General features: G+C 41.6%; 1 protein-coding gene across 2 annotated transcripts in view; it reads left to right on the top strand.

Annotated features, from left to right (window-relative positions):
* Nucleotides 1–18,178, top strand: part of SRBD1 (S1 RNA binding domain 1) — a 259,670-nt gene that overhangs the window by 76,939 nt on the left and 164,553 nt on the right. For both annotated transcript variants that reach the window (XM_040351557.1, XM_040351556.1), the window contains exons 13-15: nucleotides 4,342–4,499; nucleotides 11,683–11,779; nucleotides 17,124–17,231. In XM_040351557.1, the coding sequence (XP_040207491.1) occupies nucleotides 4,342–4,499; nucleotides 11,683–11,779; nucleotides 17,124–17,231 (363 nt within the window). The remainder of the gene's footprint in view (nucleotides 1–4,341; nucleotides 4,500–11,682; nucleotides 11,780–17,123; nucleotides 17,232–18,178) is intronic.

Below are 18,178 nucleotides of genomic sequence, written 5' to 3'. Positions count from 1 at the left end.
AAAAATATTTTTTTTATTCCTATTACAAGGAATTTAAACATCCCTTGTAATAGGAATATGGCATGACAGGTCCTCTTTATAGTGAGATGTGGGGTCAATAAGACCCCACATCTCACCTTTAGGCTGGGAAGCCTGAAATAATAATAATAAAAAAAAAAACAATCCTGGCTTCGATCGTATCGTTGAGTCGGTAGAAGCACCGGCGGACTGGGGGGGTGTCCCTTCTTGCCTCTCGTAAGAACGATCAATCGGACAAACAGCCGATGAGATCGTTTTTATGGTGTAGGGAATCGCCGGCTGAAAAAGCTGATATCTGAAGGATGCCTTTAGCTGCACCCATCATTCAGATATCCCCGCACAAAGTCAAGGATGTCATAGGATGTTGGGCGGGTGGGAAGTTGGTATTTAGGAGTATTGCACTGGGTATGGCAGAGTATTGCTCTGGGTGTGGCACAGGGTATTGCACAGTATGGGCAGGGATGGCTGGATCTGTGACTGCAACTGTCACAGATCCCCAGCCCACAGTTGCTGCTGCCTCCGATCCCTCCCCCTCTCCTCACAATGTACCGATCGGTACCGAGAGGGGAGGGAGGAATCGGCGTCATCACATGACGCCAGTTTGTTTACAAGTGATGGCTCCGTCATTGGACGGAGCGTTCACGTGGTAAATGGCCGCGATTTGCCGTGATCCGTGATGCACCGGGTCCTCTGGACCCAGCGATCACGGAGACCCCGTGTGTGCGTGATTCTGGCAGGACGTTGTATAACGCGCTCCCAGAGTTAAGGAACCACCCTGCCGCCGTTATTGGGCGGTGGTTAAAGCCTGTGTACAGTACCTTGAAAAAGTATTTATACCCCTTGAAATTTTCTACATTTTGTCATGTTACAACCAATATTGTAAATTAATTTTACTGAGATTTTATGTGATAGACCAACAAGTGGAAGGAAAATGATAAATGATTTTCAAAAGTTTTAACAAATATAGGAAAAGTGTGGCGTGCATTTGTATTCAACCCCCCGGAGTCAATACTTTGTAGAACCTCATTTCACTGCAATTACAGCTGTAAGTCTCTTTGGGGACGTCTCTACCAGCTTTGCACATCTAGAGAGTTTTTGCCCATTGTTCTCTGCAAAATAGCTCAAGCTCTTATAGGATGGATGGTGGATCGTATGAAAACTGACATGCGGTCCATTTTCATCTGATCTCCCCATAGAGGAGAGCGGGGCTCTGACAGGTCAGTCTCGGCACAGTGAGAGGCGCTGCTGCTATTCAGAAGCTCTCCATCCAATCTGACAGAGCTTGTGCTTTTATGCAAAGAAGAATGGGCAAAAATGTCCCTCTCTAGATGAGCAAGGAACAGACACAAAAAGGAGAGATGAGGTGCTGCGAACCCCGATAGATACTTGAAACATAGGAAATTTCCCCCATGGGGCTTTGAACAGCGATATAATTGGATGATCAATATAAAAATGAAATAAATAATTTTTATTAATATAATGATAATGACATATTCAGATTAAAACAGAAAGTTCTGGCTATATTATGAAACATAATGTTCAATGGTGTAAGGTGAAAACACCAACGTAAACAGTATTACAGAAATTGTTGTAATCATGAAAAATCCCAGAAGCGTTTCGACCGTATATGGTCATCTTCAGGGGGAAGGTTAACTGTAAATATATATAAAAAGATTTATGTAACTTGAAACATTTCAAAGCATACATCGGGTAAGTTTGTAAAATAGAAACACTGATAATTACCACTGAAGAAAGAGATGGATAATCTCATAGCCAGGAAGGTGGGCCAGGTGCAGGATCCGGAGAATTCTGAGATGATTCCCAGCTCCCCAAAGGGACAGGGGACCCGACAATGGAGTGGGCTTACAAGGAGCCACACATTATACGATTTTTCATGGTTACAACAATTTCTGTAATACTGTTTACGTTGGTATTTTCACCTTACACCATTGAACATTATGTTTCATAATATAGCCACTACTTTCTGTTTTAATCTGAATATGTCATTATCATTATATTAATAAAAATTATTTATTTCATTTTTATATTGATCATCCAATTCTATCGCTGTTCAAAGCCCCATGGGGGAAATTTCGTATGTTTCAAGTGCCTCTCTAGATGTGCAAATCTGGTAGAGACCTCCCCAAAAAGACTTGCAGCTGTAATTGCAGTGAAAGGAGGTTCTACACAGTATTGATTTAGGGGGGCTGAATACAAATGCACCCCACACTTTTCACATATTTATTTGTAAGAAATTTTGAAAACCATTTATCACTTTCCTTCCACTTCACAATTATGTGCCACTTTGTGTTGGTCCATCACATAAAAATCCCAATAAAATACATTTACATTTTTGGTTGTAACATGACAAAATGTGGAAAATTTCAAGGGGTATGAATACTTTTCCAAGGCACTGTACTTGGGCTTTTGCATGCTCCAGAGCTGTGTTCTCCCAATACAAGTCAAGGGGAATGTAAAAGCAGATTTATTCAGCTTAGGAAGAAGTATGCAATGGTAGCATGTTCAGAGGGAGAAGGCAACTATAGCAGTCTCCTTGTTTTTCCCATGACAGGTTTTCTTTGAGGCAGCCTAGTTCCAAGTTTGTTTTGTCCATTGATGTTGCGATTTAGTTTTATCCATAGACCAAGCCAGGGGAACCAACTGGAGCCCAGACATCATGGGCATTGTCAAGAGATAGACATGGAAATCAACACTCTCTCTCTTATCACATGGAATTACAATCTACTCCATGGTAAACGTGAGCTTTTGGAGAATTATCACAGGCATTAAGCCTAGGTTCACACTGCTGCGAATTCAAAATCGCAGTAAAATGCGCGATTTTACCGCGATTTTGCCGCGATTTCGGCCGCAATTTAATGTAAATCGCGGCCCGAAATCGCAAAAAGTAGTACAGGAACTACTTTTTGAAATCGCAGATGCGGCGTCGCACTGATTAGGACAGTGCCATTGCCGCCGATTTGAGATGCGATTTGACATGTCAAATCGCATCTCAAATCGTTCCAAATCGTACCCAGTGTGAACCAGGGCTAAATGCTAGAAGGTCTTCAGAGTTTTTAAAGTGATTCTAAAGGCTGTAGGTTCTTAACCACTTAAGACCCGGACCTTTATGCAGGTAAAGGACCTGGCCAGTTTTTGCGATTCGGCACTGCGTCGCTTTAACTGACAATTGCGCGGTTGTGCGACGTGGCTCCCAAACAAAATTGACGTCCTTTTTTTTCCCCCCCACAAATACAGCTTTCTTTTGGTGGTATTTGATCACCTCTGCGTTTTTTTTTTTTTATTTATTTATTTTTTTTTTTTTTGCGCTATAAACAAAAATAGAGCGACAAGTTTGAAAAAAAAATTAACAATTTTTTCTTCTTCACTTTTTTGCTATAATAAATATCCCCAAAAAAGATATAAATTTTTTTTTTTTTTTTCAGTTTAGGCCGATACGTATTCTACCTATTTTTGGTAAAAAAAAAATCGCAATAAGCGTTTATCGATTGGTTTGCGCAAAATTTATAGCGTTTACAATATAGGAGATAATTTTATTGCTTTTTTTATTTGCTAATTTTTTTTTTTTTTTTTTTTTTACTACTAATGGCGGCGATCAGCCACAGTGAAAAATGGGGAAGCTGTGTTTACACACAGCTCTCCTCGTTCTTCAGCTCTGGAGGACCGATCGCGGACACCGGCGGCGATCTTGTCCCGCGGAGCTTCGGACTGGGTCGCGTGCACGCGCCCCCACTGCTGGGCTTAAAGGGCAACGTACAGGTACGTGGATGTGCCCAGCCGTGCCATTCTACTGACGTATATCGGCGTGAAGGGGTCCTTAAGTGGTTTACTTACCTGAGCCCGATCTCGATCCAGTGCTGTGCCCAATAGCATCTGCTCTCCTGGCTCTCTCCCTGCTCATTGGCTCAGAGGCACCATCAGGAGTCTTTGGTATCCGCTGCTGGCAATCGAAGCAGTGAGGAGGGGGCGAGATCGAGCCCCGCTGTGTGTGCCTTATGGACATGCAGAGCGGGGCTCGGGAACAATGACGCATGTGTGCTGGCAGAGGACTCGAGAAGAGGAGGATTAGGGCTGCTCTGTGCAAAACCACTATACAGAGAAGGTAAGTATAACATGTTATTTTTTATTATTAATTTTGCCTTTAGTATTACTTTAAAAAGTGGACATTCACCTGGTGTATTTAATACTTTGTTATAAACCTGTAAAAAAAATAAAAAGTTGTTACTAATAATCAAACCCATGTTATGTTATGTTGTGTAGAACATATAAATGGTATACAAGTATCTTTATTCTTTCTTATGACAGATCCAAACTAACCTCCGATGCAGAAAAGGAATCTATAATGATGTTTGGAAGAAACCTACGCCAGCTGCTCCTCGCAGGCCCTGTCAGAGGGCGAACAATAATGGGTGTGGATCCAGGGTATAAGCACGGCTGTAAGCTAGCCATCATTTCACCCACCAGTAAGTTTCTCCCTAGCACTGTTAATGTTTTTGTATTATTTTGTAACCTAAGGCAGACATTTTTTTTATTAGTTTCGGATAAGGTGAGGAGGGATTAGAACAACTCAGATTTTTTATTTTATTTTGCAGTATGTGCCCCCATTAGGGAAACATACTACTTTCTCCATTTATCATGATTGCTGTTATTGAAAGTGAAAGAAAACCTGAAATTTTGGGTTGACCCCATAACAGTAATAGAGTGGAAATCTTCCAATGGGAAAAGTAGTTTTTGTAACAACCAGGTTAGTAAAAAAAATAACAGGTACATTGAAAATGGATAAAGCTCCCAGTTACCCCCCCCCCCCCCAACCACGTTCATGCACAAAGGCAAACGCATGCATTGGTCCCGCACACATACAGTGAGGAAAATATGTATTTGAACACCCTGCTATTTTGCAAGTTCTCCCACTTGGAAATCATGGAGGGGTCTGAAATTGTTATCGTAGGTGCATGTCCACTGTGAGAGACATAATCCAAAAAAAAAAATCCAGAAATCACAATGTATGATTTTTTTAACTATTTATTTGTATGATACAGCTGCAAATAAGTATTTGAACACCTGAGAAAATCAATGTTAATATTTGGTACAGTAGCCTTTGTTTGCAATTACAGAGGTCAAACGTTTCTTGTAGTTTTTCACCAGCTTTGCACACACTGGAGGAGGGATTTTGGCCCACTCCTCCACACAGATCTTCTCTAAATCAGTCAGGTTTCTGGGCTGTCGCTGAGAAACACTGAGTTTGAGCTCCCTCCAAAGATTCTCTATTGGGTTTAGGTCTGGAGACTGGCTAGGCCACGCCAGAACCTTGATATGCTTCTTACAGAGCCACTCCTTGGTTATCCTGGCTGTGTGCTTCGGGTCATTGTCATGTTGGAAGTCCCAGCCTCGACCCATCTTCAAAGCTCTAACTGAGGGAAGGAGGTTGTTGCCCAAAATCTCGCAATACATGGCCCCGGTCATCCTCTCCTTAATACAGTGCAGTCGCCCTGTCCCATGTGCAGAAAAACACCCCCAAAGCATGATGCTACCACCCCCATGCTTCACAGTAGGGATGGTGTTCTTGGGATGGTACTCATCATTCTTCTTCCTCCAAACACGGTTAGTGGAATTATGACCAAAAAGTTCTATTTTGGTCTCATCTGACCACATGACTTTCTCCCATGACTCCTCTGGATCATCCAAATGGTCATTGGCAAACTTAAGACGGGCCTTGACATGTGCTGGTTTAAGCAGGGGAACCTTCCGTGCCATGCATGATTTCAAACCATGACGTCTTAGTTATTACCAACAGTAACCTTGGAAACGGTGGTCCCAGCTCTTTTCAGGTCATTGACCAGCTCCTCCCGTGTAGTCCTGGGCTGATTTCTCACCTTTCTTAGGATCATTGAGACCCCACGAGGTGAGATTTTTCATGGAGCCCCAGTCCGAGGGAGATTGACAGTCATGTTTAGCTTCTTCCATTTTCTAATGATTGCTCCAACAGTGGACCTTTTTTCACCAAGCTGCTTGGCAATTTCCCCGTAGCCCTTTCCAGCCTTGTGGAGGTGTACAATTTTGTCTCTAGTGTCTTTGGACAGCTCTTTGGTCTTGGCCATGTTAGTAGTTGGATTCTTACTGATTGTATGGGGTGGACAGGTGTCGTTATGCAGCTAATGACCTCAAACAGGTGCATCTAATTTAGGATAATAAATGGTGTGGAGGTGGACATTTTTAAAGGCAGACTAACAGGTCTTTGAGGGTCAGAATTCTAGCTGATAGACAGGTGTTCAAATACTTATTTGCAGCTGTATCATACAAATAAATAGTTAAAAAATCATAAATTGTGATTTCTGGAATTTTTTTTGATTATGTCTCTCACAGTGGACATGCACCTACGATGACAATTTCAGACCCCTCCATGATTTCCAAGTGGGAGAACTTGCAAAATAGCAGGGTGTTCAAATACTTATTTTCCTCACTGTATGTAAACAACAATTGTGCTACACATGTGAGCTATCACTGCAAATGTCAGAGTGAGAGCAATATATCTAGAGCCAGACCTCCTGTGTAACTCTAAACTGGTAACTCCGCGTAAGATCATCTTTTAATATCTTGCCAAAAAAAATCGTTTTGTGTTCACCAAAGTTCATTAAATTCAACTAATGTGTGTTTGCAACACCCACCATTTTATTTTCTAGAGCCTTTGTACAATTTTTATAATGTTTTGGGGTTTTAAAGAAGAGCTCCGGTCAATTTTTTTTCTAAAAAACATCCCTGTGATAGTCGCAGTTTATCAAATTTAATCTGGCATATACTTTTTTGTTATTTAGTTTAGTAAATATACTCGCTGTAGCCTCTGTGAAATGCGAGCTTCCATCTCCATTGTGGGCATCTGAAGCCTGCTGGGAGTTTCTTCCGGTATACGGTGCAGCTGACTACCCAGCATGCACCTCCTGATCTCCCACCTGCGCACTGTGTACAAAGCAGGGTGCACTAGTTGCATTGCAAGTTGCCACAGCAATGGCTGCGTCGGAGGAAGTTTCCGCCCCGTTGTTATGGCAATCTGTCAATCAATCTAGGAAACCCGGAAGAAAGCTAGCATACCAAGCTGCTCCTGGGATTGATGACACTTTTATATCCCAGGAGCCACGCTGTGGTAAGGTATAACGGAAATGGGGATTTAGATTTATCCTAAAGGTAATATGCTTTGGGGGTAGGCAACATTCCAAACATTCGTTGTAATGCAATTAGCAATGCCCGGGGGCCTAAGATCAAAAATAGGGCGTAACTCCGCTTTAAGAAAATTTCTTGCAAAAATATGCAGATTTTTACATATATGACAGATCTATCAGAATTGGCTTGGAAAGCTAGTAGTTAAATTCAAGTGCGTTCCAGGATATTTGAAACGAAATAAAACAGAGCAGTGAGACAAGGACTTCTTTGGTAATGATGAAGAAAACATTAGGTAAAAAATAAATAAATGAAATAGAATAAAAAGAGGAAGGAGAGAAACACTGTACTTACACAACACCTAAGTTTAGTGACCTTTAGAGTAGAACTATAGGCAAATATTTTTCATTTTGGATAGAATAAGGAAGGGTTATAACCCCTGTGTTTTTTTTTTCTTTTTTACCACATTGGGGAGATTACCTTTCACTTCCTGTCCCATAGCCAAAACAGGAAGTGAGAGGAAATCCCTGCAAATTAGGAGAACCACTTGGGGACCCCCAGGCCTCCAGAACTAGTGTCCCCATTTGAAGATTTCCCCTCTATTTTTCTGGGGACAGCCCAATATGTAAGATTTTCTTTTACTTTCAGTAAATGGTATACGGAAGAAATAGAGAGGGTGAATCTTCCAAAAAGGGGCACAGACAGCAATAAAAACTGATAGGGGTTCTAATCCCTCTCCACTCTATCCAAAGAAAAGGTTTTGCTTTTAGTTGTACTTTATCATAGAGAAGTTACCTTTACAAATTGTCATCAATGTACCTTAAATACATTGCTTTTGACTGCCAGAACCTCTGCCATGAGGTTGTCTCTGCCATCCGGCTGGGACCTGGCTCTGATGCCCATTTTGGGCCTAATGCCGCATACACGATCATTTTTCGGCATGAAATAAAGACGACGTTTTTCAGCATGTAGAAAAAAACGTTGTTTTTCCAACTTCATCATTAAAACGACGTTGCCCACACACCATTGTTTTTGAAAAATGATGAACAAAGCGCGGTGACGTACGACGGCACTATAAAGGGGAAGTTCCATTCGCCTTTGGGCTTAGTGTTAGTAAAAGACGATTCGCGCTTTTCTGTCTGTTACAGCGTGATGAATGTGCTTACTCCATTATGAATGGTAGTTTTACCAAAACGAGCGCTCCCGTCTCATAACTTGCTTCTGAGCATGCGTGGATTTTTAACGTTATCGTTTTAGCCCACACACGATCATTTTTTACAACCTGAAAAACATCGTTTAAAACGACGTTAAAAAATACAGCATGTTCGAAAAAAAATTGGGTCGTTTTTCAGAACCTGAAAAAATATGTGAAGCCCACACACGATCATTTTAAATGACGTTTTTTAGAAACGCTTTTTTTTCATGCCGAAAAATGATCGTGTGTACGCGGCATAAGACATGTGGCCCAGGCCTAGCTTCTCTTTTACATCTGAGCACAGCCAGTGAGGGTTACCGAGAGGAGTGTTAAGTATCTTTCATTATTATTAATGTTGATATAGAATGTATCTGATATCTATTGTTGGGACATGTTGTTTTTTATTTTTAAAGGAATAAATGTAATATCTTGTGCTAAGCAACTGTGTCAGTCTTTATAACTAGCATTATAGCATTAGGCCTAGCATATTCACTGATAGGTTAGATTTGCAAACAAGGGACCATACATTTTATGCGATAGCTATATACAGGGAGTGCAGAATTATTAGGCAAGTTGTATTTTTGAGGATTAATTTTATTATTAAACAACAACCATGTTCTCAATGAACCCAAAAAACTCATTAATATCAAAGCTGAATATTTTTGGAAGTAGTTTTTAGTTTGTTTTTAGCTTTAGCTATTTTAGGGGGATATCTGTGTGTGCAGGTGACTATTACTGTGCATAATTATTAGGCAACTTAACAAAAAAAAAAATATTTACCCATTTCAATTATTTATTTTTACCAGTGAAACCAATATAACATCTGAACATTCACAAATATACATTTCTGGCATTCAAAAACAAAACAAAAACAAATCAGTGACCAATATAGCCACCTTTCTTTGCAAGGACACTCAAAAGCCTGCCATCCATGGATTCTGTCAGTGTTTTGATCTGTTCACCATCAACATTGCGTGCAGCAGCAACCACAGCCTCCCAGACACTGTTCAGAGAGGTGTACTGTTTTCCCTCCTTGTAAATCTCACATTTGATGATGGACCACAGGTTCTCAATGGGGTTCAGATCAGGTGAACAAGGAGGCCATGTCATTAGTTTTTCTTCTTTTATACCCTTTCTTGCCAGCCACGCTGTGGTGTACTTGGACGCGTGTGATGGAGCATTGTCCTGCATGAAAATCATGTTTTTCTTGAAGGATGCAGACTTCTTCCTGTACCACTGCTTGAAAAAGGTGTCTTCCAGAAACTGGCAGTAAGACTGGGAGTTGAGCTTGACTCCATCCTCAACCCGAAAAGGCCCCACAAGCTCATCTTTGATGATACCAGCCCAAACCAGTACTCCACCTCCACCTTGCTGGCGTCTGAGTCGGACTGGAGCTCTCTGCCCTTTACCAATCCAGCCACGGGCCCATCCATCTGGCCGATCAAGACTCACTCTCATTTCATCAGTCCATAAAACCTTAGAAAAATCATTCTTGAGATATTTCTTGGCCCAGTCTTGACGTTTCAGCTTGTGTGTCTTGTTCAGTGGTCGTCGTCTTTCAGCCTTTCTTACCTTGGCCATGTCTCTGAGTATTGCACACCTTGTGCTTTTGGGCACCCCAGTGATGTTGCAGCTCTGAAATATGGCCAAACTGGTGGCAAGTGGCATCTTGGCAGCTGCACGCTTGACTTTTCTCAGTTCATGGGCAGTTATTTTGCGCCTTGGTTTTTCCACACGCTTCTTGCGACCCTGTTGACTATTTTGAATGAAACGCTTGATTGTTCGATAAACACGCTTCAGAAGCTTTGCAATTTTAAGAGTGCTGCATCCCTCTGCAAGATATCTCACTATTTTTGACTTTTCTGAGCCTGTCAAGTCCTTCTTTTGACCCATTTTGCCAAAGGAAAGGAAGTTGCCTAATAATTATGCACACCTGATATAGGGTGTTGATGTCATTAGACCACACACCTTCTCATTACAGAGATGCACATCACCTAATATGCTTAATTGGTAGTAGGCTTTCGAGCCTATACAGCTTGGAGTAAGGCAACATGCATAAAGAGGATGATGTGGTCAAAATACTCATTTGCCTAATAATTCTGCACTCCCTGTATATTATAGGTTACAATAGAGGATATAGATATACAGGGCTCAAAATTTCAAGTCCTGAACTACTAGCCAGGCCTCAAGAGTTACTCGCCACCAGTTGCCCCACCTAATTCATACACCGCCCTGCGCCTAATTGCACCCGTAAACACACCCTCGTAGATTATCTCATCAATGACAATGTTTTATGCAGAATCAAGCTACAAAATTAAATATTACCAACAACAACTTTAACAAAATGGGACAGGGCACTGGGGGCCGACCAGAGGGACAGGGCACTAGAACTGGGTCTCTTCCCCATTCTCTTGCTGTCTCCTCTGCAACTCCCATCCATTCTCTCTCTCTCTCTCTCTCTCTCTCTCTCTCTCTCTCTCTCTCTCTCTCTCTCTCTCTCTCTCTCTCTCTCTCTCTCTCTCTCTCTCTCTCTCTCTCTCTCTCTCTCTCTCTCTCTCTCTCTCTCTCTCTCTCTCTCTCTCTCTCTCTCCCCCTCCCTCCCTCCCCGGCAATCCTCCACCTTACTCATTACTTTCTGCTCTCCAGCTACATTGGTCGGGGAGGGGGGCAGGCTCAGAGAGGTCATGGCTTAATGAGAATTGTAAGGAGAGCACCTGTGTACTGCGCTGCCTGTGCGAGGCTCAACAGAATACTTTTCCCGAGCATGCACCTTTCCTCTTCGGCCGCCAATCTCATCGGGACTCTAAGTGTAGGCACAGATTGGAGGGAGAGTGGTCATGCAGCCCTGTCATCACTCGCCCCCAGCTTAAATCCACTCGCCAAATGCTAGTAGGCGAGTGGAAATTTTGAGGGCTCTAGATATATATATATATATATATAGCATTTGATACTTCAATTGGCTTAAGCATCTATATTAAGACTTTCTATGATCTGCTGGTTCAAAAAAAATCCTGGGATTGTTGGGAGTAATTGTTTATATAATATTCAAGCCAACCAAACCTTACAAAACGTTTCAGTGGTGTTGCTGTCTTCAGCCACCAATCTCTCCATATACTTTATAGAAGTCTCCAGCTATTCCGGCATGGAAAGGGGGTCTTACTAGACTTCCAATATCAGTTGGCGAGCAGCAAAAGTACTGAACAATTTAGTCATAAACATTTTAATTGTGTATTTAGAATTTTCCTATTGTCGTCCATCTATGAATTTCACTAATTTGAGTTTTTTTTTTTCTTTTTTAGACCAGATCCTTCATACGGATGTTGTATATTTGCACACGGGACGTGGCGCCTCGATGCACGATGCTGAGAAAATTAAAAGACTTCTCCTGAATTCCAAGTAATTTGGTTTATACAATTGCCAGACAGTGCAGTGCTTGTAATAGTTATGAACTAAACTTGACAAAAACATATATAGGCCTCTTTCGCAAAGCTGTCAGTTTTTCATCCATCTGTTGACAGATGAAAAAACAGACCTCAATGTATCTCTATGGAAATACGGATGTAAAAAGTATTCACACCCCTTGAAATATTTCACACTTTGTCATGTTACAACCAAAAACGTAAATGTATTCTATTAGAATTTTATGTGATAGAGTCTATAGATAGACCAACACAAAGTGGAAGAAAAATGATAATTGGTTTTCAATTTTTTAAAAAAATGAATATGTGAAAAGTGTGGGGTACATTTGTATTCAGCCCCCCCTGAGTCAATACTTTGTAGAACAGGGATAAGCAATTAGCGGACCTCCAGCTGTTGCAAAACTACAAGTCCCATCATGCCTCTGTCTCTGGGTATAATGCTTGTGGTTGTCAAGAGTCTTGCAATGGCTCATGGGATTTGTAGTTCTGCAACAGCTGGAGGTCCGCTAATTGCATATCCCTGTTGTAGAACCTCCTTTCACTGCAATTACAGCTGCAAGTCTTTTTAGCAATGTCTCTACCAGCTTTACACATCTAGAGAGTGAACATTTTTGCCCATTCCTCTTTGCAAAAAAGCTCAAGCTATGTCAGATTGGATGGAGAGCGTCAGTGAACAGCAATTCTCAATTGGATTTAGGTCTGGAGTTTGACTGGGCCTTTCTAACACATGAATATGCTTTGATGTAAACCATTCCATTGTAGCTCTGGCTGTATGTTTATGGTCGTTGTCCTGCTGAAAGGTGAACCTTCATCCCAGTCTCAGGTCTTTTGCCGTTTCTAACTGGTTTTCTTCTAAGATTGCCCTGTATTTGGCTCCATCAATCTTCCCATCAACTCTGACCAGCTTCTCTGTCCCTGCTGAAGAAAATAATCCCCACACCATGATGCTGCCACCACCATGTTTCACGGTGGTGATGGTGTGTTCAGGGTGATGTGCAGTGTTCATTTTCCACCAAAAATAGCATTTTGCTTTTAGGCCAAAAAGTTGCATTTTGGTCTCATCTGACCAGAGCATCTTCTTCCACATGTTTGCTGTGTCCCCCACATGGCTTCTCAGAAACTGCAACTGGGACTTTTTATGGCTTTTTTTTTTCTTCCAACAATGGCTTTCTTCTTGCCACTTTTCCATTGAGGCCAAATTTGTGGAGTGCACGACTAATAGCTGTCCTGTGGACAGATTCTCCCATCTGAGCTGTGGATCTCTGAAGCTTCTCCAGAGTTACTTCTTGGCTGCTTCTCTGATTAATGCTTTGCTGGCCTGTCCGTTTAGGTGGACGGTCATGTCTTGGTAGGTTTGCAGTTGTGCTATACTCTTTCCATTTTCAGGAGATGATGGATTGAACAGTGCTCTGTGAGATGTTCAAAGTTTGTGATATTTTTTTAGAACCTGACAACTTTATCCCTGACCTGTCTGGTGTTACTTGGCCTCCATGATGCTGTTTGTTCACCAAGATTCTCTAACAAACCTCTGAGGGCTTCATAGAACAGCTGTATTTATACTGATATTACATTACACACAGGTGGACTCTATTTTCTAATTAGGCGACTTCTGAAGGCAATTGGTTCCACTAGATTTTAGTTAGGGGTATCAGAGAGAAGGGGGCTGAATATAAATGCATGCCACGCTTTTCAGATATTGATTTGTAAAAAAAAAAATGGAACCGTTTATCATTTTCCTTCCACTTCACAATTATGTGCCACTTTGTGTTGGTCTATCTTAAAATCACAATAAAATACATTTATGTTTTTGATTGTAACATGACAATATGTGGAAAATTTCAGGGGGTATGAATACTTTTTCAAGCCACTGTAAATGGATGATCATCCATTTACATCAGTTTACATCTGCATCCATCAACATTTTTCTTTTTTAAACAATGCATGAATCAATAAACAGACAATTGAACATGTTTAAAAGTGCTGTGCTAGATAATGTAAGCTCTTACCCCTATTGTAGCAATTAACTGAACCGCAGTGACCCTAAACCAAATTATGACTGGTGTAAACAGGGTTAAGTGTATTGGCATCAACTAACCCAAAAATAAAGCCCCTGTGTGCATATAGCCCCAAAAGTGGGTAGGTGTATGTGTTCCTGACAGAGGGGTTCTTCTGGAGGTGGCTACTAGTACCTGACGCCTAATTGTCAGTGTAAAGCCTAGTACACTTGGGCCAAATGTCGGACGGCATTGTCCAGTTCAATAGAAACTGTCCAACATTTGGCTCATTTGTACTGCATTCCAACTAAAACGAGCCATTCGGCTGGCTTCTGTCGAAAGGTCATGACCGAAAAAGGTCTGCCAAACAGTTCCCATTGGCTGAAAGCGCTGACCAGAGTGTTCTGGCGGGGCCCCCCTTTGTCAGATCACAATAGGCCAGCAGGGGAGATTGCTGTACCAACATCGTATAGTTAATTTGGTGAGTCCTCCTGCGCTGCCTTTTTTTTATTTATTTTTTTCGATCAGCCCTGCTGCGTTGAACAACAAAAAAATTTTTTAGCCGGCTTTCATTGGGGCCCTTCTGTAAGGTGGTGCAGGGGTAACTGTCCCTTTTTAAGATTATGTAATGTATGGCTGATGGGCTGCTAAACTAGGAGCAGTTTCTATTGCATTAACTGTGTCAGTGTTGAGATAAGTATAGATGGTTCGGCTTACCCCTCTTGGTAGACAGGAATCCGGTCCATATCACTTGGTGGTTTGTGGTCCTCAGGTACACTGGATCCGGTGAATACTGATGCTTTGGAGATGCTCCTGATTCTGGAAAGCCAATTCAGTCACCAACCACCAACCCCCTGAATGTACAGCGATTCCAGTAAAGAACATGGCGTTGGGTTAGAGTCAGTGGTTTATACAAGGTTTTTATAATACATTAAAATAATAATAGTGTTCGCTATAGGTATAATATAATGTTTTCTTGACAGGTTCACTTTAATAATCATATTAATAATAAAGAAAACGCCTAAATATCTGCACTTTAGATATAATTTTACCGCCTAGATATTTCCTTCTTTAGAGTAGAATTCAGACACGGCCACTATTCAGCCAGTTTATTACATTTATAACGCTGACAAATGGAAGAAGCAGTAAAATGTCTGAGTACATTGTCTGGCTGATAATTAGAAATAGGTTAATTTGCAGGGCTATACATAAAAGTGCGGTAATAATTACATCTCAGGTAATTACCGTTTTTCAGGGCAATACCTATCAAAGTGCGTCGCTGGAGGGATAATTGGAGAGAGGTTAATTGATCAATTATATGTTAATTGTATTGACATGTAGCTTTCTTGGATGAGTCCCCGGTAATTGTGTTTGCCTAAGAAGGTCGTGAAAAACTAGGTCGTTTTCACAATTTACTTTTTGTTGTTTAAAATGGTGTGGAGGTAATTATTTCTGTTGCTACTTGTTTGGGAAAATGTCTATATAATTTAACAAAGCACAGGGGGATGCGCTTAGACCGGTTTATTGTCCTTCCGACTCTTGGAGGGCTGGACTGTTGTCACCGGGAGTGGAATTTTTCCTGGCATCAGTGGGACTAAACATGTGATATTAGGGGGAGGTATAGTGCCCCATCATTGGTATCATAGGGAGAAATGGTGCCCCATTAGTGGTGTCAGTGGGAGAAACGGTGCTCCATTGTCGGTGTCAGATGGCAGTATAGTGTCTCGTATTTGTGAAAAGAATAGTGCCCAGAAGAGAAGAGCCAGCTAAAGGCAAGCAAAGGGCCGCAGTTTGGAGACCACTGCCTTAGACAGTTGAAGATGGTTGGATGTGTAGGCACAGTCTGACCATCCATGGCCAGCTGTCTTTGGGTGGGGCCCTTAGGACACACGGTCACCTTAAATTTTTGGGGAGAGGTGTGCCGTACACACTGGCTGTTCGCCCCCAAAAGATGTTCTTGTATGTATTTCTAAAATGTCCAGAGGACCTTAAACTAGAGGTGTCTTAGGTTGCCCCCTTGACATTATTTTTTTAATGGTCCTGGCTGTTTTTCGTCAAAATTGAAAAACGTCTGATATTTGCCATTTAATATCTATGGGCATCCTAAAGCGGTATTAAACCCAAAAAGAAAAATGTAATCTAGTGCAGTTCCTCAAATGTGTTTGACTGCTTGGCTGTTTAGCACCAGTACCATCCCAAGTGCCATCACCAGTACCATCACATGAGACAAGGAGAGAAACTTGGGTCCTGTATAAGGCTGACCATACATGTGCACATTTCCTTTCCTTTAACCACAGGTTTCCCCCATTAACACAGACCGTGATGAAAGGCACTATAGTAGCTGCTAGTGATAATCACAAGAGAATTTGGCAGGCTGGTTGCACCCAAGTTTATCGATTGATCAACTAGGTACATTCAGCCTGCTCCATTAATGGTTCGAATCTCAGCCAGTTCCTGCTGAGCCGGCTGAGATTTGAACCGTATGGACAGCCTGAATGAAAAGTGAGAGCATCGAGGGGAAAATGATCATTAGCTTCTGCAGGGCGATCATTAAAGTGAACCTGTTACTTTATCCTGTGTGGTTGTGTCCTTTCAAATGAGTCTAAGTGGAAGAAAAGCCTAACATCTAAAACTTAACCACTTGCCGCCCGCCATTAAATGACGGCAGGGTGGTGTGGCTCTCGTTCTGGGTGGACGTCGTATGATGGCTTCCCAGAATGACCGGGTCCGCGGAGGGGGACTCACAAGGGGAGGAGATCGATGTGTGTTCCTCTGTACTGGGAACACACATTGGTCTCCTCACCGCTGACAGGACATGGATCTGTGTGTTTACACACACAGATCCATGGTCCTGCCGTGATTGCGGGCAATCGCGGCTGCCTGGCACGGCACGGGGTCCCGAGCAATGCGGCGGGGCGCGCGCCCCCTAGCCGCCCAAGAAGGCAAGGACGTCATATGACGTCCAGTCTGAGGGACGGAGGGTTCCCTCCGACGTCATTTTACAATGACTCGGTAGGGAACGGGTTAAAGGTCTTTTATTTAGTCAACTGACGAAACGAGTCAGTGTGCAGCAGTGTCCTTGGGAAAGGACTGTTCTGGGATTAGGAGGCTAATCTACCAAACTCTTTAGGCCCACACAAAGGTACGCCTAAGTGCTCACGGTAAGTGCAGTGGATGATGAGCGAAGTGATTTTTTTTTTTTTAAAACAAATACAATAATTATTAAGCTAAATAACCATGTTGGTACATGAAACTGTTATACATATGTCTTTATATATAATCTCTTGCCCTATAACAAAACCTTTTCTTCCCTTCTTCTCCTCTTAGCTGTTATACAATTGCCATCGGGAATGGAACAGCATGCAGAGAAACCGAGCGCTACTTTGCTGACCTGATCCAGAGGAGATTTTTTGCACCCCTTAATGTTGCCTACTGGTAAGCGTTTCCTAAATTGGCCCAATTTCCTTATTGTGTATGTAATTGGAGCATATGCCAACCTACATTTGAGAAGGTCAAAAAAGATTTTCAAATCTGGTTATTTCTTTAAAAATCTGGTGGAATGTGGTAAACAAGTTATCATTGTTGTCTATATTTTTCCCAATTAACTGCTGAACATAGAGGGTCCTGGTTATATAACAGTGGCATTGCCTTACCATGGCTATATGGCAAATAAAAATAAAAATAAAAAGTGCATAGTTACTAGAGCTGCACGATTCTGGCCAAAAATTTGAATTTACGATTTTTTTTTGCTTGGACTAAAGATCTCAATTCTCGCGGTGTAACTTATTTCACATTATACAAAAAAAATGGGCTAACTTTACTGTTTATTTATTTTTTTATAATTTTTTTTTTTGATTAAAGTATTTTTTTTTTTTAACCACTTCGTTACCGGGCCTATTTTGGCACTTCTCTCCTTCATGTAAAAATCACAATTTTTTTGCTAGAAAATTAATCGGAACCCCCAAACATTATATATTTTTTTTAGCAGACACCCTAGGGAATAAAATGGCGGTTATTGCAACTTTTTTTCTCACATGGTATTTGCGCAATAATTTTTCAAACGCCTTTTTTTAGGGAAAAAAACTGTTTCATGAATTACAAAACAAAACAGTAAAGTTAGCCCAATTTTTTTGTATAATGTAAAAGACGATGTTACGCCGAGTAAATAGATACCTAACATGTCACGCTTTAAAATTGCGCACACTCATGGAATGGCGCCAAACTTCGGTTCTTAAAAATCTCCATAGGCAACGCTTTAATTTTTTTTACAGGTTACTATTTTTGAGTTACAGAGTAGGTCTAGTGCTAGAATTGTTGCACACGCTCTAACGCACGCGATGATACCTCACATGTGGGGTTTGAACGGTGTTTACATATATGGG

This window comes from Rana temporaria, chromosome 4 (genome assembly GCF_905171775.1).
Source record: "Rana temporaria chromosome 4, aRanTem1.1, whole genome shotgun sequence".
Taxonomy (NCBI): Eukaryota; Metazoa; Chordata; class Amphibia; order Anura; family Ranidae; genus Rana; species Rana temporaria.
This window is presented reverse-complemented; position numbering and strand designations above follow the sequence as displayed.